General features: G+C 39.3%; 2 protein-coding genes across 7 annotated transcripts in view; both read left to right on the top strand.

Moving 5' to 3' along the window:
- The first annotated feature begins 2,465 nt into the window (after positions 1–2,465).
- ilvbl (ilvB (bacterial acetolactate synthase)-like) lies at positions 2,466–17,596 on the top strand. 2 transcript variants are annotated; one of them, XM_061781317.1, is made up of 14 exons: positions 2,466–2,839; positions 3,250–3,451; positions 6,995–7,122; positions 7,225–7,475; positions 9,310–9,409; positions 9,531–9,628; positions 9,758–9,894; positions 10,536–10,670; positions 11,385–11,499; positions 12,679–12,848; positions 12,929–12,999; positions 13,086–13,157; positions 16,731–16,836; positions 16,909–17,596. In XM_061781317.1, the coding sequence occupies exons 1-14, from the start codon at positions 2,735–2,737 to the stop codon at positions 17,085–17,087; spliced, it is 1,869 nt and encodes a 622-aa protein (XP_061637301.1). In that variant the 5' UTR covers positions 2,466–2,734; the 3' UTR covers positions 17,088–17,596. The 2 variants fall into 2 exon arrangements, with proteins under 2 accessions (XP_061637301.1, XP_061637302.1); XM_061781318.1 differs by lacking the exons at positions 2,466–2,839; positions 3,250–3,451 and adding an exon at positions 3,487–3,953.
- An 844-nt stretch (positions 17,597–18,440) lies between these two features.
- The window catches only part of fam118b (family with sequence similarity 118 member B), a 27,381-nt gene continuing 20,704 nt past the window's right edge, over positions 18,441–25,117 (top strand). The window contains exons 1-3 of one of the 5 annotated variants that reach the window (XM_061781320.1): positions 18,441–18,554; positions 19,752–19,841; positions 22,809–23,061. In XM_061781320.1, coding sequence (XP_061637304.1) covers positions 19,759–19,841; positions 22,809–23,061 — 336 coding nt within the window. In that variant the 5' untranslated portion in view covers positions 18,441–18,554; positions 19,752–19,758. Of the gene's footprint in view, positions 18,684–18,731; positions 19,439–19,751; positions 19,842–22,808; positions 23,062–25,117 lie in introns of those variants that run through there. The other 4 variants (XM_061781321.1, XM_061781323.1, XM_061781319.1 and 1 more) reach the window with 4 other exon arrangements.

Genomic DNA, 25,117 nt, shown 5'->3' with positions numbered 1-25,117 from the left:
ACCCCATTATCAGTGTGAATCTATTTTGATTACAATATCTAATGAATGCATCCTTTCAGGGAGATACGCCTGTCAGATGCAATTATCGTTCCCCGTAATACCTCATGAAAAGTCTAACAAATTATCAGTGACTTTCATGCGAATATCAGTGAAGGTTCGTTTGTGTGATGTGTAATGCCCTCCATGCATGTCTTACGAAACCCTGTCGTTTTTTGTAGAATACGTAAAAATGTGTGTCGGGCTCATGTTGTTTGGCGATGCTTAGCAACACTTGGCTTGGAACTGTCACAAGACACGAGACAGTAATTCAAGTAATTTTAAGAGGTGTCTGCATTTCACATGAAATTTGTTTCCATGACAACTATATCATACCGCTAGATAAATTGTACAACTGAAAGTTTGTAAAACGACTTAAAAAATTAATGATTATATAAAAAGTGAAAATTTAAATAGTTGTACAATGGTATATATTTGTTTATTATGTTAGAGTATTATTTTTTTCCCTGCTTGGATAAAGATCCATCCATTATTTTACCGTTGGGCAGGTAAATATGTAGCTATTTAAATCCGTTTTAATTAGTCGTCGAAAGAAATACATTTATTTATCCAGACCTGCAAATTACACAAGCAGTAGTTTTATAGTATTAAAACAATTTATTGGCTGATTCTGAACTGGATATGCTCAATAAAATATAATGAACTCTGTACTTATAATAATGATAATAATAATAATAACAATAATAAAATTTGGCTTCTTATGTTTATTGACAACAATGACATTCATTCAATGCGCCATACAGCAGGGGTGGGGAAACTGCTGCCTGTGGGCCATATGCAGTAGAATGTATTTGTCATGTAAGTATCTATCCATCCATTTTCCATACTGCTTATCCTCACTAGGGTCGCGGGCGTGCTGGAGCCCATCCCAACCATCTTTGGGTGAGAGCCAGGGTACACCCTGAACTGGTCACTAGGCAATCACAGGGCACATATAAACAAACAACCATTCACACTCACATAGTCTTCAATTAACCTACCATGCATGTTTTGGGGATGTGGGAAGAAACCAGAGTACCCGGAGAAAACCCACACAGGCATGAGGAGAGCATGCAAACTCCACACAGGCGAGGTCGGATTTGAACCTGGGTCCTCATAATTGTGAGGCAGATGTGCTAACCAGTCGTCCACTGTTCCGCCCTCATGCATATATATATATATATATTTATTTATAGAAACACACTGTTCCGCCCTCAGGCATATATATATATATATATATATATATATATATATATATTTATTTATAGAAACAATCTCAAAAGGATTATCTCAAGGAAACTGTGATTTAAAAAAAACAAAAACAAATGTTTACCCAGGGATACTCATAATATGAAATAATAATGGATCTTCAGAGCACGAATAAAAGCTAAAATGACAGAAAAAGAGCTCCATTTCCCAGCCGTAGAACGGCGCATCAAAATTAAAATGCAGTACAACACTTCCACCTGCAGGATATTATCTCATCTACAATACAAATACTGTAGTCACCTCCTACATAGTGGTTATTTCTAAATGTAGACATGTTATTTCCAAACTCACCTGTCTAAACAAATGCATTAAACTATATTTTGATGGAAAGACAGCTAATATACCATTGTATTCATTTCTTTCATACACACAGCCAAACCTTTGACGAATTAGCTGACCAGTCAATTAAGTCTGCTATAATGACTTTATATGGCTGTCCCCACCTATTATCCCTTGGAGAGGAAAGCATTACTTGTCACTGCTGGAGCGCAATCCTCGTGAAGAATGGAAATAAACAAGCTATTTACAACCTCAATTCCAATGAAGTTGGGACGTGGTGTTAAACATAAATAAAAACAGAATACAATGATTTGCAAATCATATTGAACCTATAGTTAATGGAATACGCTACAAAGACAAAATATTTAATGTTCAAACTGATAAACTTTCTTTTTAGCAAATAATCATTAACTTAGAATTTTATGGCTACAACACGTTCCAAAAAAGCTGGGACAGGTGGCAAAAAAAGACTGAGAAAGTTGAGGAATGCAACTTCATTGGAATTGGGGTTATATATATATATATATATATATATTTCTCATTCTAATGTCTAAGAGCTTTCGTGGTGTCTACAAACATGGCATGTGCTGACACTTTGCCTCCACCAGTTTAGCGTCGCCGGCGGCACGCATCTTAAAAGAGGCGTTTCATACCACTAACCGGAAAATGTTTTCTTTCCCTTCAAAATAAAGTTTTATCGTTTTCTACGTGATTGGAATAGATGAAAAACTTCGACATAAAGTAAATAATGCTTATATTTAATTGATTTAATTTATATTCGATTGATATTAGTTGTTTTTAATGTATAATATTTTATTTTATCAATTAAAATCAATTTATTTTGAAAGCGAATGCTCAACTTTGCACGTCTGGCTAGCGTTTCATCTAAATATGAATGGATGTGTCACTGTCAACATAAGAATCGACTGCACTTTCTTAACCTTTTCCCCCCTAAGTAATGTCGTATTCGCTAACTCGACAGTGAATGCACTAGAATGCCACGACTTTCACCGTGTAGCTCTTGTTTGCATCGGCTCCTGAGCAACTTAGCCTATCCCGCATTGATGAGATTTTGGACTTCAATGTTTTGTTTGTGAAAATAACTTAATTCCGTTTTTCCGGATCTCCCCTCCATCTCTTTCTTCTTAGCATGGAGTCGTTTGTGGCCATTCTCGGATGTTCTGCATGTTTTGCTCTAGGCGGACTTGTGTTTGCTGCCTACCAATTTGGAATGCTGTATCAGTTTTTCCACAAGGTGAGCGTTCATGAGCTACAATTATAGTATTTCTGTCTAGTCGTCTGTATACTACACAGCTGGAGTGTTGAACGCTAATTTGATTTAAATTATCCCACATCGTCATCATCCCAACTATCATTTCCTTCAAAATGTGAGAGAAGATAAGATCGAGTGCAGACGAACATGTAATCTTACACTTTGTATGCCTTTCTAGCACAAAGGTCAACATCACACCCTGGCTGTTGAGGCATTGCACAAAGTGCATCACTCACTGTGCGCCTCCACAATGTGGCTATTGTGTTTAAAAAATGCTGTTTCACAGTGAACTAGTTGGGAAGTAACTTGTTTATAGATCTATTTGTTGTAAATCACTTCATGCCAGTTTACCCAGATTTTCAAATCTCCCGTCCTTTTTTGACGTCCCGCAGACTGAGACGAACAGCCCTCGACATGGCGGTGAAAGCGTGGCAGAGGTCCTGCGTGCCCACGGGATCAAATATGTCTTCACTCTCGTTGGTGGACACATCTCGCCCATCCTGGTGGCCTGTGAGAAAGTGGGAATCCGGATCGTGGACACCAGGCACGAGGCCACGGCCGTCTTTGCTGCTGATGCCGTGGCGCGGCTTTCAGGTCCACTTATATCACAAAATATACAGTGGCTGTAATAAGTCAACACGTGCTTGTTCAAATGCTAGGTTTTTGTGGTATAAAATATGAGATCAAGCTAAATCATATCAAAAAACATTTTTCCTCCATAAATATGACCTATAACCGGGACCACACAATTGAGGGGAAAAAAAAGATATTTTCCCTTGGGGAAAAAAAACAACTGAGATAATGCGGTTGCACAGTTTGCAGACCCTCTTATAACTGGGGATGTGGCTGTGTTGAGAATGAATAATAAGTTTCAAACTCATGTTATGCCTCCGATTAGCCCCAAATGAAGTCCAGCTGTTCTCATAGGCTTTTCTTAACAGTTTTTGCTTTCTAGCAGAAGCCTGAAGATTTTGTGGTAACATTGACTGCTATTTGGAACAGTTCATAATTCCCTCCACCCTGACCAAGGCCCCAGTTCCAGTTGATGAAAAGCAGACCCAAAGCATGATGCTGACACCTCTATGGTTCACTATAGGTAAAAATATTATGAGGTGCCAATATTTGTGAGCATGACTCTATGGTGTTCTTTTGGTGAGTGTGAGTGTTTGGTGAGTGCAGTGTTGTGTTTGCACCAAACATTTGTTTTGTAATTATGGCCAGAAAGTTCAACCTTGGTTTCATCAGAGCATTTTTAAACACATGTTCCCCTACATCTGTTAGGGAGATATGAAGTGTTTTTTACTTGTTAAGATAAAGCTAGCATCTTGCGACGTTACTCTATAACACAGACATGAAGAAGATGGGCGTTTGTGTTGTCTCATGTACCAAACAGCCAGTACTTGCCAGAAATTCCCGCAGCTCCTTGAATGTTGCTGTCGGCCTCTTAAACCAAAACATTTATTTTCGGCTCTTCATCAATTTTGAAGGGATGTCCACCTCTAGTTCTTGGTATTGTCTCTGTTGTGCCGTATTTTATCAGCAGTCCATGACTTGTGCTGTAAGTTGTGACTAGCAACCACATTTTCTCAGTTGTTTACTTTTATCTCCCTTCTTTAGAATTTTTTATTTTTCTTAGACATTTGAAAGTTGTAGAGTTTATGTACAATAATTGTGGAAAAAGTTTAAAATTATTAATCTTGGTCTAATTTTTTTTTATATCACAAAATAATGGCATTTGAAGAGGGGTGTGTAGACTTTATGTGTCCACTATAAGTAAATATCTTCTGAATTTTAATATCTGCAGTCCTGTTCCTGGGTGTGTGCCCAAAATAATGGTTTGTAGACAAGTAACTTTACTATTTGCTATGCGGACTATGCAAACTGGTGTTTGTGGCACGGTACCGTGGGTGACTGGTTAGAGTGTCTACCTCACAGTTCTGAGTACCGGGGTTCAATCCCCCACCCCGGCTGTGTGGAGTTTTGCATGTTCTCCCCGTGCCTGCATGGGTTTTCTCCGGGCACTCCGGTTTCCTCCCACATCCCAAAAACATGCATGGTAGGTTAATTGAAGACTCTAAATTGCCCCTAGGTGTGACTGTGAGTGCAAATGGGTGTTTGTTTATATGTGCCCTGCGATTGGCTGGCATCCAGTTTAGGGTGTACCTCGCCTCCTGCCCGATGATAGCTGGGATAGGCTCCAGCACTCCCGTGACCCTTGTGAGGGTAAGTGGCTCAGAAAATGGATGGATGACTGGTGTTTTTATTTGACCTACCAAGGGACTACGCATGTAAGTTAGCGGTTTACACGCATTCAGTATTATTTTCCGGCAAATTAAACAATGAACGAACTACAAATATGTAAGATTAAGATAAGCTATAACATTCACAACACTAACACTTTGACGATGTGTGACAAAGGTGTAGCCTTTAAGGAAGGGGAGAGTGAAGATCGCTGAAGGTCATTTGACTTCTCAGTTTAACTCCGCTCAACTTTATATATAGAACACTTTAAAAAAAAAAAAAAGATAAATATAAAACAAATATACTATACTATAAAATACTGAACACATAAACATTATTTTGTAATTAAAATAATTGTAAACTCTTACAAGTGTAAAAAGAAGTTAACCTCTGTATAGTAAAACATAAAAACAATCCATGTACTCCGTACTCAACATTCACTCTGACATGATGACTGATGTGCAAAGGTGAATTACTGCTTGTCCTGGTCGTGGAATGTCGTCACATTCAAACTAAGCACAGCTGACTTTGCGGTGTGCCCTTTTTTGTTTTATTATTGATGTTGACTTATTGTTGCCAGATTGCACTGAGCAGCCAGGACAGAGGTGAATGTACAGTTTTTGTCGTCCACTCGCTTTAGGTCCAGGTCCAGTCTTGGCTGAGGAGGAAGGACCTCTTTGCTCTGAGTTCTATTGTATTTATGGTTTCTCCTAGAAAGATGTTGTTTTTATATTTCAAAATTAAAATTAACGTAATTTCTCGTGTATAATGCGCACCCATGTATAATACGCACCCCCAAAGTTGACCTCAAAATTCTGGAAAACCCTTTTACCCATGTATAATGCATTTTTTCAACGCATGATTTTGCTTCTACCCATATGATCAAAACATGAAGTATTATCTGTATTTTGTTAGTTTTTTCAAAGAATTAGTCTGAAGTTAAGCACTTTATTTGAACACGTACTCCTTTTTTATAAATTTACTTGCTCTTATTTTGGAATTCACAGCCCTACTTTTATTTAGTAAATTAGAAAACACACAGTTGGGCAGAATTTGTAAGATGGGTTCAATTCTTTAAAGAAATCATGAAGGACCAGGCGAAATTTTTATTTCAATGGGATTCAAATTAAAGGGTCAAGCATTTCAGAAAAGCATTATCATTAAACAAAACATAACCATAAATAAATTAATGATGGTTGTTGTTCAGTCATATTTATAAAAAATAAAAAAACATCACAAATTCTGCCACGTTATGTAAACTTATGAGCACAACTACATATATGCAGTCATACCTACCTCTGTCATATTGGAATGAAGGTGTAGGCTACACTTTTTTTTTTTATAAACACTAGGTGGCGGTGGCATTTTGGAATGAAAGTGTACAGCTTTTTCTTAACCACTAGATGGGAGCAAACATTTATAAAATGTGAGTTTTTTTTTCCATTTGCCCCAATACTCATGTTTAATTGGCACTATTGACTTTTGACGATTTGGGGTAGGGGGGGTAATGAGCATTATACATGAGAAATGACGGTAATTAATAAATGAAATTAGAGATTGTTAAATACATATAACTAAAGTAAAATTCATTGAATATTAATGTTTCTAGTTGTTTTTGTTACATAATATTGGCAAAATAATAAAAGTGCCTCTCATTATGATGTGCAGTTTTGCACCACAGTAAACAACCACAACAATAAAGATGCTGTTATATTAATTTGCAATTTTCAATAAAATCACTTTTTATCAAATTTTTTTAAAGCCGTCGCTGTAACCGACAGTAGTACATGAGTAAAAATGTGCCTCCGATAATGTAACGTTTAGCTTTTCTCATCTTGGACTGTCGATGTAGGTGTACCTAATGTTGTGTCCTGATACTGACTGTCTTTGTATTAGGTACCGTTGGTGTAGCTGCAGTGACAGCTGGCCCAGGTCTCACTAACACCGTGACAGCAGTAAAGAACGCTCAAATGGCGGAATCACCGTTGTTGCTCATGGGAGGGGCTGCTGGGACACTACTTCAGGTACAGTCAAATACTACATTGTGACAAAATGTAATGAGTGTAAATAAGGTTGCTTTAATGTCACAACCAATGTTTTCCTGTCATTTATTGTTGTGGGTCCAGGGCAGAGGAGCGCTTCAAGACATTGACCAAATGTCTCTGTTCAAGCCTCTGTGTAAGTTCTGTGCCTCCATCCGAACAGTCCGAGAAATCGTGCCTGTTTTGAGAAAGGCGCTGGCTGTCGCCCAGTCTGGAACCCCCGGGCCCGTTTTCATCGAATTCCCCATCGACACTCTGTACCCTTTCCATCTGGTGTCCAGAGAGTTTGCTGTTAAAAACCCTCCCAAAGGCCTGATGGGCAAAATTGTTTCATGGTATGTGTTTTTCACACATTATGGAAAAAAGTAACATTTGTGAGTGGTGTGTGCGTATACACTCACCACTCCTGACATTCATAATATCCCAAAAAATAATTTGAAATGTGGACTTATCAGACCACAGCACACTTTTCCACTTTGCGCCAGCCCATCTCAGATGAATGAGCTTGGGCCCAGAGAAGCTGGCGGGGTTTCTGGGTGTTGTTGACTTTCACTTTGCATGGTAGTTTAACTTCCATTTGTAGATATAGCGACAAGCTGTGTTAACTGACAAGGGTTTTCTGAAGTGTCCATGTGGCAATCTCCTTGATCTTGATGCCGGTTTTTAATGTAGTGCCGCCTGAGGGATCGAAGGTCACGGGCATTCAGTGGTGGTTTTCGCACCTTGCTGCTTACGTGCAGAGAATTCTCCAGATTCTCTGAATCTTTTGATGATATTTCCGTAGATGATCCATCCATCCATTTTCTTTTACCGCTTATCCTCACTAGGGTCGCAGGCTGCTGGAGCCTAGCCCAGCTATCTTCAGGCGGGAGGTGGGGTACACCCTGAACCGGTCGCCAGCCAATCGCAGGGTACATAGAAACAAACAACCATTCGCACTCACATTCACACATACGGGAAATTTAGAGTCTTCAATCAATGTACCACGCATGTTTTGGGGATGTGGGAGGAAACCGGAGTGCCCGGAGAAAACCCACCCAGGCACGGGGAGAACATGCAAACTCCACACAGGCGGGGCGGGGATTTGAACCCCAGTCCCCAGAACTGTGAGGCAGATGTGCTAACCAGTCGTACACCGTGCCGGCCTCCCTCAATTCCTTGCAATTGTATGCTGAGAAACGCTGTTCTTAAACTGTTGAACTATTTGCTCATGCAGTTGTTCACAAAGTGGTGAACCTCTCCCATCCTTCCTTGTGAACAAGTGAGCGTTTCGGGGATCCTCCTTTTATAACCAATCATGACACTCAACTGTTTCCAATTAACCTGTTCATCTGTGGCACGTTATTAACAGGTGTTTTTTAAGCATTCCTCAACTTTCTCAGACTTCTGTTGCCCCTATCCCAGGTTTTTTGGAACATGTTGCACACATCAAATTCAATATGAGTCAATATTTGCCAAAAAAACAATAACATTCATCAGTTTGAACATTAAATGTTATTTTGGTAGAGTGTTCAATTGAATATAAGTTGAAAAGGATTTGCAAATCATTGTATTCTGTTTTATTTACATTTTACACAACGTCCCAACTTTATTGGAATTGGGGTTTGTAGATAAAGATGAGACCACATTTTATGAGCAATTTATGGAGAAATTTAAGAAATTCCAATGGTTTAACATACTTTTTCTTCCCACTGTAAGTGATAGGCAGTTGCAGTAGAACCCTGACAGAGCATCAACAGGAATGAAATTCAGCGTCTGGTGATATTTATGCATTCCAGACTTCAGGCTGTAATCAACTGCAAAGGATTTGCAACCAAGTATTAAAAAGGGAAGTTTGATTTAGGATTGTTAATTTGTCCCATTAGTTTGGGTCTTTTAAAAAGTGGGAGGCGTATATACAAACTGTTACAAAAGTTTGTATATTTAACAGTTTTACTACACTGTTCACCTGATTTGGATGTAAATACCCTCAAAGTAAAGCTGAACATCTGCCTGCAGTTAAAGCATATCTTGTTCTCTTCATTTCAAATCCATTTTAGTAGTGTTTAGAGTCAAAAAGAGGAGAATTGTGACAATGTGCCAATATTTATGTAATTGACTGTATATATATATATATATATATATATATATATACAAATCAATTGAATAGTATGTATATGTTGTTGCTAGGTACCTTAACAACCATCTCATGAACATTTTTGCTGGTGCCTGGGAGAGGCGAGACATTTCACCTCTTCCTATTCACATCCCGCAAGCCACAGACAATCAGGTACGTCGACACTTGACGTAGCTTTGTGGGTATTTTCCTTTCCTAGTGGCATTGTTTGTCAACCATTAAACCTGTTTCATACCTATTTTTTTTTGTTTGTTTTTTTGGCAACACACATTAGGTACAAAAGTGTATTGAACTGGTGAGTCGAGCCAATAAACCTATTATCCTGCTTGGAAGCCAAGCCACACTACCACCAACACCAGTTGATGAGATCAGGTAAAACCGTATAAAGCCAAAGTATTCTCTTGTTTAATGCTCTTTGTTCTTCACTGTTGTTTGGCAGGTTCAGTCTATGAAAGTAAATTAGATGTATCATCCAATATAATAAGTTTGATGGCATTACAGGAGTGCTTTGGAGGAGTTGGGCATCCCTTGCTTCCTTGGGGGCATGTCCCGAGGCATGCTGGGTAAAGACAGCCCAATCCACATTAGACAAAACAGACGTGATGCTCTGAAGGAGGCCGATGTGGTAGTCCTCGGAGGTCAGTTTTTACAGTAGAAGTAATGTTTCATAGCCTTTTTTTCGTGCAAAATCTTAAGTCAAATGTAGTCGTTTTTTTTTTTTTTTAGCAGCATGAGGAAATGATACAAAGTGGCATAAGACTGGAAGAGGTGTGAAGAGATTTACATTTTTTTAATGCTATTTTCATGTTTTTTTTCTGTTCCATGTCTGTATGTATTTCAAACTCTTTCTCACTATAAACACAGCCCTTGCTCCAAATGTGTAGCTAATGAGAATGGTCTGATGTTTTGGCAATAAGTCTTTCCCCCTTCCTTGTGTAATTTTCACCCCTCATATAATATTTTACTCTACATTTTACCAGTTTATGAATAATTTAACTTAATTTCAAAGCATCCTCTGATTCTATTGGTTGAGAAACATCATGGTGAGTATTTGTGTAACTGTAGTTGATGTACTGTGTGTATCTCTATAATTATTTCATCTGTGAAATATTGCAAGATTTATTCCACAAATGCCTGTCAGCCTATCTGGAGCTTGATCTTTACTGTACAACCTGATGATAAATCTCGGCGGACAAGTTTATGCTCGCCTTGTTATCTTGAAACATTAAAGAGGTTCAGTGTTTCGAAAAACCATAAATAGTTTTAATTGTTTTGGCAGGCACAGTGTGCGACTTCCGTTTGAGCTACGGCAAAGTTCTGAACAGACGTAGCAAGATCATCGCTGTCAACAGAGACAGGACGCAGCTGCTCAAAAATTCTGATATGTTCTGGAAACCAACTGTAGCAATTCAAGGTGTGTTCATTCCTCCTTTTTTGTCACTAGCATTTTGTTTCTTGCCTCAATAACCCACAAATATACAGAATTATGTAATGTAAAGTGGTACCTCTGATGTTAGACCGAATCCATTCCGGGTCTTTGGGCAACCTTTATAATTTGTTCATATTTTAAAATCAGTAATTAACATTCAAATATATTTCTGGGTCAAACTGCCATCCTAAAACCTTTCATAACTATACCAGGCATTTTTAGCATTTACACATGCTTCAAGCGCATACAAATATAAAAAGAAGTTTAGTTATAATAGGAGGCAAGTGCGGTTGTTAAAAATGGATCAACATATTTAACATTCTTGACTGTTCTGTATCAAAACTTTCTTTTTAGCTTTGTTTTGTTTTTTATACTGAGCAGTCAGGACAGATGTTGGTTCCCACACTACTGCTATGTCACAATAAGTTTCAATTCAGGTTCCAGAGTTGTTGTCCCTCTTTGCCATCACTGGTACCTATGTCTATATTAGCATCACAAAACATTTTGTGTGACATACAGGGTTTATTTTTTCAGAAAATCTTCATCAATTTCATAATTGCATGACTTCAAGGGTTCCACTGTATGCTGTATGTTGCTTTAACTCCTTATGTTACTGGTATATGCTCTTGGGGGGGAATACCTTATAGGACGAACACCTTAATTTAGACAGTTAATATCTAAAATGTTTGTCTATTATAGGTGACGCTGGTACCTTTCTAGTACGGCTTTCCAAAGGCTTAAAGGGCCATCGCTGTCCAGAAGAATGGCCTCAAAGCCTCAAAGCAGGAGATGTGACCAAAGAAAACATAAATAGGTGAGGAAGCTTTGTAAAATATCCATCCATCCATTTTCAAAACCGCTTATCCTCACTAGGGTCGCAGGCATGCTCGAGCCTATCCCAGCTGACTCTGGGCGAGAGGCGGGGGACACCCTGAACTGGTCGCCAGCCAATCACAGGGCACATATGAACCATTCCCACTCACATTCGCACCTACGGGCAAATTCAGTCTTCAATTAACCTACCATGCATATTTTTGGGATGTGGGAGGAAACTGGAGTACCCAGAGAAAACCCACTCAGGCACGGGGAGAACATGAAAACTCCACATAGGGGAGGCCGGACACCGCGTCCTCAGAACTGTGAGACAGATATCCTAACCAGTGGGCCAAAACCGTGCCGCTGCTATGTAAAATATAATTTTGTATTTGTATCAGGTTATTACGTGAAAAGTATCCTGTAATTCATGTTATAATGTGAACTGAAATCAAGATATGAGTTTTGTGCTTTAAGTTCGATATTTGTTATGTACAGCACTTTCTTACAGCTACGGTTGATTTTCTTAATAAAGTGCTCCAGTAAGTTTGAGTTTTTACTTCATACCAGAAAATTATTAATAATTATTATAAGTACAACCCCCCCCCACCACCGCTCTGCAAAATCCTACTTAGAGTACGCATACTGATAACAATCTCATCCACAGTGCTCAATAAATGTAGAATCTCACCATGTCTCAAATTAAGCATAGAGTAGAATTTAATTCACTCGTATGAACAAGCCATTTTCTAACATTGCTTGTTTATCTTGTTTTAATGACAATTTCACGTTATAATGTGAAAGCATCACATCTTGAAAAAATGTGATAAGTTCATGTTACAACTTGAAAAAATAGTGCATCTCTGTGTTCTTCATGTACTGTCATCACTCTTCATCTAAACCAACGACGAAACATGTTTTATTATGCATGTACTACATACTGGATGAGTACTTTTATACATTACGAAACATAAAACATACAGTAATGACAGCTATTTTTCTTTGTTACATATCTGATACTAAATGCATCAAATTACTATCCTTTGTGTTTTTGAAACTTAACACTTTGAAGGGGAAACTGGCCTTTTCTTGTGATATAAGCCATCCAGCTATACAGAATGTTGATGAGCAAGCAAATGTTAAATTAAGCGAAGCTAAATTTGGTCTTTTTAATCTTCAGGGCAAAAGCCAATGAGAAGACAGAGCATCACTTGAACCCCTTGAAAGTTCTTCACATGTTGGACGAGCAGATGTCAGAAGACAGTATCATTGTTGCAGACGGCGGTGATTTTGTAGGAAGTGCTGCTTACATCCTGAGGCCGCGCGGACCACTACGTTGGCTCGATCCAGGTTCTCACATGACATGAAAAAGTCATCTGGGATTGCAATTTAGATGAGATGTAAATTTTGTAAATACTGATTCTCTGCAGGGGCTTTTGGGACGCTGGGAGTGGGAGGAGGATTTGCACTCGGTGCAAAACTGTGCCGGCCTGAATCAGAGGTGCTGTGCTGACGCAGGCTTTTATGAAAGGAATCCATCTGCTTGTGACGCGTCGTGAATGAAATATGACCTCCTGTGCCTTTTAGGTGTGGATTGTCTATGGTGACGGTTCCCTAGGATACACTGTTGCTGAATTCGACACGTTCACTCGTCAGAAGGTACATACATTATCATTGATACTGTTATAAGAAATCTAGGATATTAGAATACATATTAAAATACAGTGGAACCTCTGAGGTCAATCGTTGTCATATTTCAAAATACTGTACATTTTCACATAGAAAATAAAAATGATCTGTTCCACAGTTAAACTGTTGGCATCATCAAAACGTTTATTAACAGTATTGTACAGGCAATATTTGAGGTAGTAAATTTAACGGTCTCAACTGTCATGAGTGTAAGAAAAATGTAACCACTGTAAAATGTATAATCAACAAAATACTGTGCTTTAACTTTGTCAATAAGTGACGAAAGGCATGGTCACCCTAAACAAAAGTATTGTGATGCCGCTAGTCTTATTTCTTTGAATGTGCGTCTGCTTACTTCACGTTTCAGGCATTGTCCTTTGTACACCTGGACAATATGCTTTCTTGTTTAATTAGTTTTTCAGGACAATTTTTTTTTATCGATTTGTTTTTCATACATGCAAATCAGGTTCCTCCTGTTCACTCGGGACCTGCTTTGGAGTCACAGGAGTTGAAAACACCAGAACAAACACTTACGCCGCTGCATCTGATCCGCTTGTACATCTTGTATTAATTAGGAAACGTGCCTACAATGATCTAATTATTATAATTATTATAATTTACGGATGTTAATGTTAAATGTATTAAGCGACGGACCGATGTTAGGGATTATGTCACAACACAGAATGAATTAACTTCAAATTCAGAAATGGCCAAAAAAAAAAAAAAAAATACTTAATATTTTCCTGGAGGATGCATTTGGGATTAGCCTTTGAAGTTGGTAATGGTGAAAAATTATGTGAAACAGACCATGATTTTAGTCAATTCTTTTCCAGAATGAGAGTGCTTAAAGAGGAGGATGCTATTCATGTGGCACAACTTGAAGCAGGCATCAGGTGCAGGTGGAGATGGGCCTGGCTCAAGTTGGAGGCCAAAACAAAAAAGCAAAGAAATTAGGCAAATTTAATTTTAATCTTCAATTTGTACATCAACATGTACTTGAGCGGTGTAAATAAATGTTTTTCTGTTTGAAGTCTTCCAGATTAATTTATTTAATTTATGTTAAAATCCCCCAAATTCTCTGCGGGGGCCCGGGGATCCCCCCAGAAACCCCTACAATGTTTTTGTTTTGTTTTTGGTCTGTCACCTTTTTCATTCCTTTGGTGTTTGCGTGTCTGTTTTTGAGTGGCTTCAGTATTACAAAGCGGGTCCAAACTGAAGAGCACTGCTCAAACCAGGGGTGTCAAACTCAGTTTTGTCAAGGGCCACATTGTAGTTTTGGTTTCCCTCAGAGGGCTGTCATGAAACCATATAAAGGTTTCATCGCCTCATAGTACATAGTACACATACACAACAAAATGATCGAAAACTAGTTTTGAAATCAGATGTCAAGCATAGTAGTTTGTCCAACTACTGGTATTCGAATTACTGTAAAGAGGGATTTGGTTAAAAAAAAAAAAAAAAAAAAAAAAAACATGCTTAAAATATCTCAACCTAATTGTTTTTTACCTAGGACAAGTTGATGTTTTGGTACGGATTTTAGCAGAAATCATGGAATTTGACGCACATGATTTGCCTTTGCGGGCTACATAAAATGATGTGGTGGGCCAGATGATGACACCTGTGGGTTACACGAGCGACATGGCTTTAAACAGAAAGGAGCTAGTTTACAAAAGCAGTCAGTGTGCCAAACACAGTGATTTGGTCACTATGTTTAACACATTTCCTGACCCACTCACTTCATGACTAACTAAAAAAAAATAATAAAAAAAAGTGACTAGCAACTTTAATTCCAGCTTCGAAACAGACATGAGACACAAATTATTTTTTATTGTTTTGTGAATAACAAGAAGAAGCTCAGAGTGAATTGTGCTGAACATTGCCAAAGACATGGTGCCCCTTTATACATTGCAAAAGCAGTAATTTTTCAGTATGTTGGAAACTTTTGAGCTGAGATATGTGCTTCCAAGCTGTAAACATTATCAAGGTCGCCTGACTCACCTGTACTCTCCATGAAAAAATAAAGCATGAGAGCATGCGGCATTACTCATACTCTTACATCCAGACAAGCCGAGCCATTCAGTTGGCTGGTTCATTTGATTTTGTTAAATAGTTGAACATTTAAAATGTTAATTTATTCGGATTGTGTTTACATAGAACGTTTCGACTAAAGCGGGCATTTTTCCAAGAGAAAGCATTTATTTTTGGATTACAGTGGACCCCACTATACACAAATAGCGGAAATCCATGGATAATTGATGCCCATCATTTATTATTATTTTGTATTTTTTTTTTTATTTTAAACCCCAAAAACGATTGAATAAGCAGGGACGAACCACCTAGTGCACACAAAGATTTTTCAAATATGATTTTATTTTATTTATTTTTTTTTTTAAATCTGTGACAGACCCCACACATAAAGATATGAAATCAGGCATTTAACAGTTTTCATTGTATCGTATGTGGTTTGCTCCAATAATCTCAACACAGAACACCTTTCACAAAAATTCTGTACTACCACCGATCTCAAAATCTTGCGTGATTACACGTGATCTCACAAATCCAAAGAAGAAGAAACACTTCCAGATATGCACTGATCTTTGCAGAGGGTTCCTGGAAGCTGCCGGAGCCGGGAAACTAGTAAAATGGCAATATCCCTGAAAAAACAACTTGCTATGGAAAATACTTATTGCCGTCTGAGGAACCCATTTTTATACAAAAAACAAAACAAAAAAGACTGGTCTTTTCCTTTTGCTTTGTCAGGGCGGCTCTTGATTCGCTATATTCTTTTCCACGTCACAATTCACTGACTCGAAAGCCGTTTGCTTTATATTGAATGTTCATTATTTAAAATAGTCGGCCTTGACCTGTTTCGGACCCTAAAATCAGGACAAATACACTCTTAACACACCTGAGATCTAAGGATAATCTTACAAGACATAAGATTTTCTGGCGTTTGATGTGCTTGGTCGGTGAAAAATTGTAAAACAAAATCTGCAGATAAGTTGCCAAACTGCGAGTGTGCAGCAATCCACTGTATCTGTAAATAGTATTTTTTTCGATTATTTCTGTTGGAGTTGACGCTCAAAATCTGTTGCAATCAAAGCATGTTTGCGATCAGGAGAAATTAAGCAATCCAGAATTCCAGAATGGGGAATAAAAGCAAAGCTTGTTTTGAATCATGACATTGTCATGTTTTTTTTCTATAAGCAAAGGGTGGTGGTGGATGATAAAAACGGATTTTTGTGTTTAAAAAAACAAAACAAACAAAAAAAGTAGTTGGTTTATAGTATATTCCTTTTTCTCTTCTCACCCTTTGTTGAGGCAGTTTCTCAGAGCCATACAAACAACAAAAAACATAAACAAGCAGGGGGAAAGACTAAAAACCACATGCCTTAAAAAAATCCTTTGAGTTCTTGCTTAGCTGGGGACTTTTGTAACGGATATGGCACGGAATGCAAAAAATGCTAATGTTTGTACAATAAAAGCATCCCCCATCTGCGGTGGGGATGTGCTTTTTAATTAGTGTTTCTCTTCTGTTTCCAGACACCGGTTATTGCTGTTGTGGGAAATGATGCATGTTGGAGTCAGATCTCCAGAGAACAGGTTCCCATTCTGGGTAGCAATGTGGCGTGTGGCCTGGCATTTACAGGTACATTGTTTGAGCATGATGATCTCCCATATGGTACTGTATTACACTGACCATTCGCTTCACTCTTTGCAGATTATCACACAGTGGCCGATGGGTATGGCGGTAAGGGCTACCTTATAAGGCGAGAGGATGAAGAGCAGCTTGGCAACATCATCTCAGAAGCTCGAAAGCAGAGCCAGATGGGCAAAGCAACACTTCTCAATGTCCTGATAGGCAAAACCAACTTTAGAGAGGGCTCCATCTCTGTATAATGCTAAAATGCCAAGAGCATATTAAGTATGTACCAATGTATTCCCTTACTATCATTATATACAGTATAGCAGAAAATATATCCAAAAGCCTTAATAATACACTTCAACTTGTTCTGCTTCTAGGATAAATTTTGTGCCCTAATCATAATTTTTGCATTTCAATAAGGACACCTGACGAGGTTAGAAATATGAGTTTTGTTTCAGGGATTTTACCTCTTTTGACTTGATCATTAATATATTTTAAGTGTTTGTTAACCACACACATCTTGCAAATAATGGCTTGCCTTGATGATCAAATGCAACCAGAATGCCTTTGATCCTGTTATCAAATTAACATGGAACCTTAATTGTATTTGAAAGCCTGTAATACTCACCAGTGACTGAAGTAATAGAATTTTAAAAATATTTTTGAAAGTTTATGAAAGCTCAATGATATCTTTTGTATGTTCAAATATATTAACAATAATATATTGCAGAATAAATTGAAACATATTTCAATAATAATGACATTCACCAATTATATAATTTTCAGCAGGGGTGGGGCTCGAAACTTTTTCGTCTCAGGGGCCATTTACGTTTGTCCTCCAAGAACCATATGTTATGTAATAAAATAGAAATTATGCAACTGATCAAAGAAATTATGTATTGTGAGTATTTGAGGGTTAAGTATTTTGGGGATTACTTTATTTATTTTTAAACGCCCTTCCTCTGGGCTCTGTCTTTCTTCAGTTGCATAGTGGGCCAGCTCAAATGCTCTCGCCCACTCCTGCTTCAAGGTCTACAGGTACATATGTATTGCACTATAATTGTAAATGATTTGCATAGGAGGAAAATCCATGTTTACTGCTGTATGAAGGGATTTTGTCAAAGCATCAATCCAAGTGTTTGTTAAAAGTAATGATCTAACGAACTGGTTAATAGTTAAGACAATCTGTGCTTTTTTCCGATTTGACAAATAATGCAAAAAATATTTATATATTTTTTCAACAATGAGCACTAAAATAAAATCTAAAAAAGCAAAAACAGATTGACGATTTATGGTCAAAATAACAGAAGATGCTAGCAAAGGCTTAATGCACAGATTTGAACATGCCAGCAGGGGGAAATGTCATTTTCTAGGTGTCTTGAGATACAACACCAAAATATTGTGAACTCCATTTTAGGAAGCGTTGACTGAAATGACCGTAGTTATTTTTCCAAGTGTCAAAAAAAAAAAAAATGTTAGCGGGCTTAGTTCACGACAACACACAGCACATGCATTCTATATTAAAAAGATAAATGGTGTGTAGTGCAGTTTACGCAATAGTTTTCCGAGAGGAGATATTCATTTATATTAACGTATATATATTGGAGAGATACACCGAGACCACCTAATCTTCGCCTCTGACGTCACATACTGGAGTTGGATGTGTGTGTCGCGTTGCTTTCAAAGGCTCATCAAGTTTGGAAAATAGAATACACGTTCAGGTAAAACACGACATCAAAATATTTTGACGTTGTTAGATCGATTGTGTAGGTGGAAACGTTACAAAACTCCAATTTGTCCGGAGGCGTCATCATGCCATTAGGCAATTCGAGTTAACAAAAACATGCATGGTAGGTTAATTGAAGACTGAATTGCCCGTAAGTGTGAATGTGAGTTCGAATGTTTGTTTCTATGACCAGTTCAGAGTAGCAATGTGGCGTGTGGCCTGGCATTTACAGGTACATTGTACATTGTACCCCGCCACTCGCCCGAAGATAGCTGGGATAGGCTCCGGCACGCCCGCGACCCTAGTGACGATAAACGGTACGGAATATGGATTTATAAGACACAATGTATCTTAACGGAAGCGATGTTTTGAACGACCTGTTTCTTGACCGCAAAGTAGACACTGTGTTATCCGAGCGGCACGTGAAGGCGTCTACACTTGGCAGCAGGCGGCGACTTCAACCGCCCCTGTCGGCTCTCACGCGACAGCAGCACACAAAACTTCAACAGTGGCCAAAGTGAAGCCTCCGCGTTGTTCAAACTTGAGCTCAGTACGTTAGTTTGCCATTTGCCAAGGCTCCCGTCACATTCTGCATGACGAGTTAACCCTAGTTCCTGTGGGTTTTATTTTTTTTAACAAGGTTGGAAAGACAGTCGGGAACAACTTGTCAAATCAAAGTCAAGTTAGCTTGTCATTTTGAAAGTCGGGTTTCGTTACAAATACTTGACGTGGACTTTTTCCATTAAAAAAAAAAAAAAAAAAAAGCGACGAGATTGTAAGCAGTGTACGTGTACAGTGTTACTCATTGAGCTGGAATCAGAGACGGTACTCCGTGAGCAGAATTTTAAACGCTGGGCGCCTACTCCTTCGTGGATAAAGGTGAGTCATTTCCATGCCGGTGAGAGATTTTTTTATTTTTTTATTTTTTTTATACGCTATCTTTTGGCTTTGGGTGGCTCAAGGCGCGCGAGGCAACAGGCGTTTGTCCTTGGGCTCGCCAAAAAGCAAATTCTTATTACGAAAGATGCGCTGCTAAAACAAACGTACTTCCCGTTTGGATCATGACTCCGAAACGTATTCTGGACTGTGCATCGTTTCGTTTACTGTTTCAATTCTAAGCCAATTGGCGTGTGAGTGAAAAGTTGCATGTGTTCGTTGTTTGGTGTGACACGGACTGTTGTTATGGCTCCAGGTGCTGAATGGCCTCTGTTGTAGCGGTGAAAACTGAGAAACGAACTGCAGCTGACTCACAGGATGCAGATTCAAATGGAAAGAAGCCCAGGTAAGCACATGTGATGATGGTGCTTAACGCTCGTGGCTCAAAAGCACTCATTCGTCAACAGTTTGTCATTAAAAAGTAAACAATATATCTACAGCAGTGGTTCTTAACCTTGTTGGAGGTACGGAACCCCGCCACTTTCATCTGGAGTTCACATCAGGAGAACCCTTCCTAATTTGAAAAATAAAATATAATGTATTTCTAATTCAAAAGCATATATTTTATTGTCTGTGTAGATTCTCAGTCATCCAGGTCATGCACAAAATGAACCAGTTGCACACAAAATCATTGTTAAATGAACAAAACCAACATAACCTGAATTTCACACAAAAAAAAACAAAAATTCAATTCAATGAAAATTTAGTTTAAGTGAATGTGAATTTTGCTCTTGCCATTCCCCTTGGTAAGTGCCACTCTCATGCCAGAGGAACGGTCGTCGTGAAAATTCACAACAAAATATGTTTCTTATTTCTACAATCCTCGAAAAGGGTTTGTAGGTAAGAGCAAATTTTTTGGGGCTCTTTTTTTATTATTATTGGATGCGCTGTCTGACACCACAGCAATGCTACTTAACTCAAGTGTATCACTGAAATGTGGTTAAATAAAAATAGTTAAAAAAAAATAAATAAATCATTTCAGCTCGAGGAGCAGCGCCGTAATGGTTAACGCCCACCTTAACACAGCGTTGCGTTTTGAATGGCATAAACACGGCATTCAAAATGCAGTCTAAAAAGGATACACGAACGCACGCACACACGGCGTGTGTCGAGTCCTCGGTTGAACCCCAGCGACTGCCTCACCGAACCCTTGGGGTTCGATCGAACCCAGGTTAAGAACCACTGATCTATAGTCTTGTCTTAAGTCTACGAGGTGTGTCAGAATAGTTCTAGGGCCGGTGTCGCAATAGAAATATTCCAAACCCAAAACTGCAAGTTTGCCCCAGATGATCAACCAGCACTTCTACAAAGAGATTCGGTTTTCGTTCAGTGCGTGAGAAGAGGCGAGATTTGTAGCTGGACAACACACGGCTGCTTCACCATTCAAACCATTCGGGTTCGATTCTCAGAATCTCTCTTTTGGGGTGAACGTGTTCTCCCTGTGCTCTCCAGGTACTCCGGCTTCCTCCCACATTGCCGAAGTGTGCATGTTCGGTAAATTCATACATGCAAATCAGTCGCCTTTTGGCGAAATTTGCCGTTTTCAACTCAAAATAGGCCATTTACGTGAATCATATAGATTCGATGAGTTTTTCGCCGGGGGTCGCCGTCTCTGTCGATGATTGGCGCTGTTTGCGCCAATCCAGTTTAAGCGCTAGCGACGTTTAAGGCTAGTTCACCAATCAAACGACACAAGAAAGTCGCATTACCTCACACGTCTTCTATTGGTCTTCCCAGGCATAGCTATTAACACTAGATATGCCAGCCCGACTGATTGTCGTGCATATGTGGCGGCCATTTTGGGAAGGTTGTCGTTACCATGAAGTCAACAGCGAGCTACTTTTGTTTACATTTAGACAAAGAAAAACAACAGCTTTCATATATTGTAGGATGTGTCTGGCACTGTGGATATTACCCAAACGGGGATATTTCAGCTCACTTATAACTTTAGAAAACACCGTGCAGTAAATTGCAGACACACACACACACACACTCACTGCAACATCAGAATTTAATTTGCACATTTACATTTTATTTTGTAATTTTTTTTTTTTTTTTTTTTTTGATGTTCATGCTGTGGTTAAAAAATTGATAGATAGTGAGTGTATTTGTAGAAGGGTGATGAGGATGGAGCTGCCAGGCAAGAGAGCTAGAGGAAGACCAAAGAGAAAGTTGATGGATGTAATGAGGGAAGACATGAGGGCAGTTGGTGTTAAAGAGGAGGATGACACGCTGTGGCGAATGCTTACATGGAAAAGGATGACATGCTGTGGCGAACCCTAATGGGACAAGCCGAAAGGAAAAGAAGGAGATGATGCTGTGGTTAAAAAATTCATCTGAAGTTACTCACTATTTACTCAGTTATGTGATTAATTATTTCACTGTGTACTTTTTACTCTTGAGTAACTTTTTGAAGGACTACTTTTTAATTTTACTTGAGTCACATTATTGTCAAGTAACAATACTCTTACTTGAGTACAATATTTGGCTACTCTACACACCTCTGGAGCGGACGTGTGGCGGAGATCTCCCGAGTCATGACACCGTGAATTGTGATGTGAAATGGAGTGTAGCCAATCAAAGAAGTGCCCTGATTGAGGAACAACACACCAGCTATAATGAAAACAAATGTGTCTTACCCGATGTAATTTTTTTTTTGTCTAAAAGTGGGTTCCCCAGACTGCAGTAATATTTTCCAAAGCCAGTCTTTTTGAGACGTCATTGCCATTTTACAAGGTTCCCGATTCAGGCAACCTTTGGAAACACTCCGGTGACAAAGGAGCATACCCGGAAGTGTCTGCCCATCTTTGTTTTTGTGAGATCACCGTGAGATTTCTGAGTCTGTGGACTTTTTTCCAGACCGGTGGGGGAACAGAATCTTTGTGTGTTATTGCGTGTTGCAATTATTGGAGCACACTACATGATATGACCAAAACTGTTAAATGTCAGCTTTCTTTTTCACTTTATGTGTAGGGTCTGTCACAGATAAAAAAAATCTTTTAAGATTTGTCTCATCCTTGTGTGTGTACTGGGCCTTAGTGAATGGAATCACGGAATCACAGATGATTGAGAGGGAAGTGTACAGAGAATAGATGCTTGGTTAACATATGGTAAAGGCAATACAACTCACTTTACTGAAATTGTAACAGGTATAATAGGGAATTAGTATGTCATGCATTACAATAAAATTCTGTAGTTAGTTACTATAATTCCATTACTATTTGTAATGCGTTTTTCACAAACCAGGACATAGTCACGTGTGATTTTGGCAAGCCCTGTTTCATGAAATGCATATCATCTGTCTATCCAAAAGGAAACTGCTGCCCAGCCTGAAGACAAAGCATGCCCCTGAGCTCGTCTTAGTGATCGGCACTGGGATAAGCTCCGCCGTGGCCCCACAGGTTCCTGCTCTGCGCTCCTGGAAAGGCCTTATCCAGGCCTTGCTAGACGCCGCCAATGACTTTGACTTACTAGAAGAGGAAGAGAGCCGGCGTTTCCAAAAGCACATGCAGGAAGATAAAAATTTGGTGCATGTGGCTCATGACCTAATTCAGAAACTTTCCCCGGTAAGATGTAATTTTTTTGGGTTGTAATTATTTGTTTGCTTCCGCTTTCTACACTGCTCTGTCATAACTTCCAGATCACTATTAGTCTGTTCTCTGACTCATTTATTTTATGAACATGCAAACACAAATGTTGAAGAAATAGATACAGCTGATCAGAAAAATGCCCAAAACGCGGAACAATTTGTGCTTCAACCAAAATCTAAACTTCAAACCATTATCATGTTTGATACACAGTGAGCATCTAAAAAGTGTAGAACTAAGAGTATTTTTCTTTTTCTGTTGTGCCAATCATTGCAAAGAGAAATATTGTAATGAAATCTATTGAACCGGAAATGAAAGTTACTGCGACTTAAGGGTCTGGCTGTTCAGTACTTTTTTTTTTTTTTTTTTTTGTTGTTGTTGTCCAAAGGTGAGTAGTTTTATTTTATCTTGGTTTTATTATGCAGTTCTTAACTGCTTACATTTATGGAAGTTAGCAACATTTAAATACTGCTTAAAACATCGTCAATACAGCTAGTAAAGGTTTGAGCCTGAAACGCATAGCAAGTGTAAAAAAAAAAATGAAAAAAAATTGTGTACTCATCATTAACCCTGAGGTGGCAAACATTCAGAGGAAGATTAGACCTTGTCCTGGAAAGTGAGTTTCTTCATGTAGTAAATAGGTTATTTTGCTGTATTTCCCTTTATTTTAGTAGAGGGCTGGGTAATTGTACAGTATGATCGTGATTAGTGGTCGCAACAAATTTCACGTCGATCACGGTGATCAGCTGTGAGCATATTTACTTAGTCAAACATGGAAATGTGTTTGACAACAACCAAACAGTTGTCCTTTTCCTGCTCCACTTTCGTTTGGAAGTTGTAAAAGTAAACATGATGACCAAACCGTGAACTAAATGCGTCGCTGAGGACAGCAAAATGGATGTCAGCCACGACTTAGTTATCCGAAGGTGAGGCTATTTTGACGAGAAGTCAATCAACGTCAATTGTGTGGCAATGTGTCCGAAGCAATCTGGAGCTCATAGGTGAGGGTAGGAACGTAGATTTGCCTTTTGTCTCTGCTCCTTCCTTGCCAAGACGGAACAATACAGAATCCGCATCACTGCAGACACTGCACCATTCTGCCTGTCGATCTCCCGCTGCATTCTTCCCTCAGTCTCGAACAAAATCCCGATACACCTGAATTCCTCCACTCGGGGCAGGATCTTCTCCTTGACTCGGAGAGGGCACTCTCCCCTTTTCCGACTGAGGACCCTGGACTCAGATTCTGAGGTGGTGATTTTTATCCCAACTGCTTCACGCTCTGCTGTGAACCGCTCTAGCCAGAGATGAAAATCATGGCTTGTTGAAGCCAACAGAACCACATCATCTGAAAAACGTAGAGACGCAATGCTGAGGTCACCTGCGCCTAGAATTCTGTCCATAAAGGTTATGAACAGAATCAGTGACAAAGGGCAGCCTTGGCGGAGTCCAACCCTGACTGAAAACAAATTCGACTTACTTCCGGCAATGTGGACCAAACTCTGACACCAGTCGTACAGGGACCAAACAGCCCATATTAAGGGTTCCGGTACCCCATACTGCTGGAGCACCCTCCACAGGATCGAATGCATTCTCTAAGTCCACAAAGCACATGTAGACTGTTTGAGCGAACTACCATGCACCCTCGAGGACCTAGCTGATGGTGTAGTGCTGTCCATTGTTCCACGCCCAGGATAAAAGCCACACTGGTCATCCTGAATCTGAGAGTCCACTTCTGCCGGACACTCCTATCCAGAACACCTGCGGTGTGCTCCCCCACTTGGAACCCCTTCTTAAAAAAAGGGAGGGAGGGGGGGGGGCGGACCACCACCCTTGTCTGCCAATCCAGAGGCACTGTCCCTGATGTCCACGCGATGTTGCAGCGGCGTATCAACCAGGACAGCCCCACAACATCCTGAGCCTTTAGGAACTCCGGGTGGATCTCATCCACCCCTGGGGCCCTGTCTCGGTGACCTCAACCGCAGAGATATGAGTACCCACCACAGTCCACAGACTTTGCTTCCTCATAGGAAATTGT

The sequence above is a fragment of the Phyllopteryx taeniolatus genome, chromosome 8 (genome assembly GCF_024500385.1).
Source record: "Phyllopteryx taeniolatus isolate TA_2022b chromosome 8, UOR_Ptae_1.2, whole genome shotgun sequence".
Lineage (NCBI taxonomy): Eukaryota > Metazoa > Chordata > Actinopteri > Syngnathiformes > Syngnathidae > Phyllopteryx > Phyllopteryx taeniolatus.
This window is presented reverse-complemented; position numbering and strand designations above follow the sequence as displayed.

Excerpts from the sequence above, each read along its gene's own strand:
- ilvbl (XM_061781317.1), top strand. The coding sequence starts at position 2,735 with ATGGAGTCGTTTGTGGCCATTCTCGGATGTTCTGCATGTTTTGCTCTA. Across the intron at positions 9,629-9,757 it reads ACACCAGTTGATGAGATCAG|GAGTGCTTTGGAGGAGTTGG; the intron begins GTAAAACCGTAT and ends ATGGCATTACAG. Across the intron at positions 10,671-11,384 it reads ACCAACTGTAGCAATTCAAG|GTGACGCTGGTACCTTTCTA; the intron begins GTGTGTTCATTC and ends TGTCTATTATAG.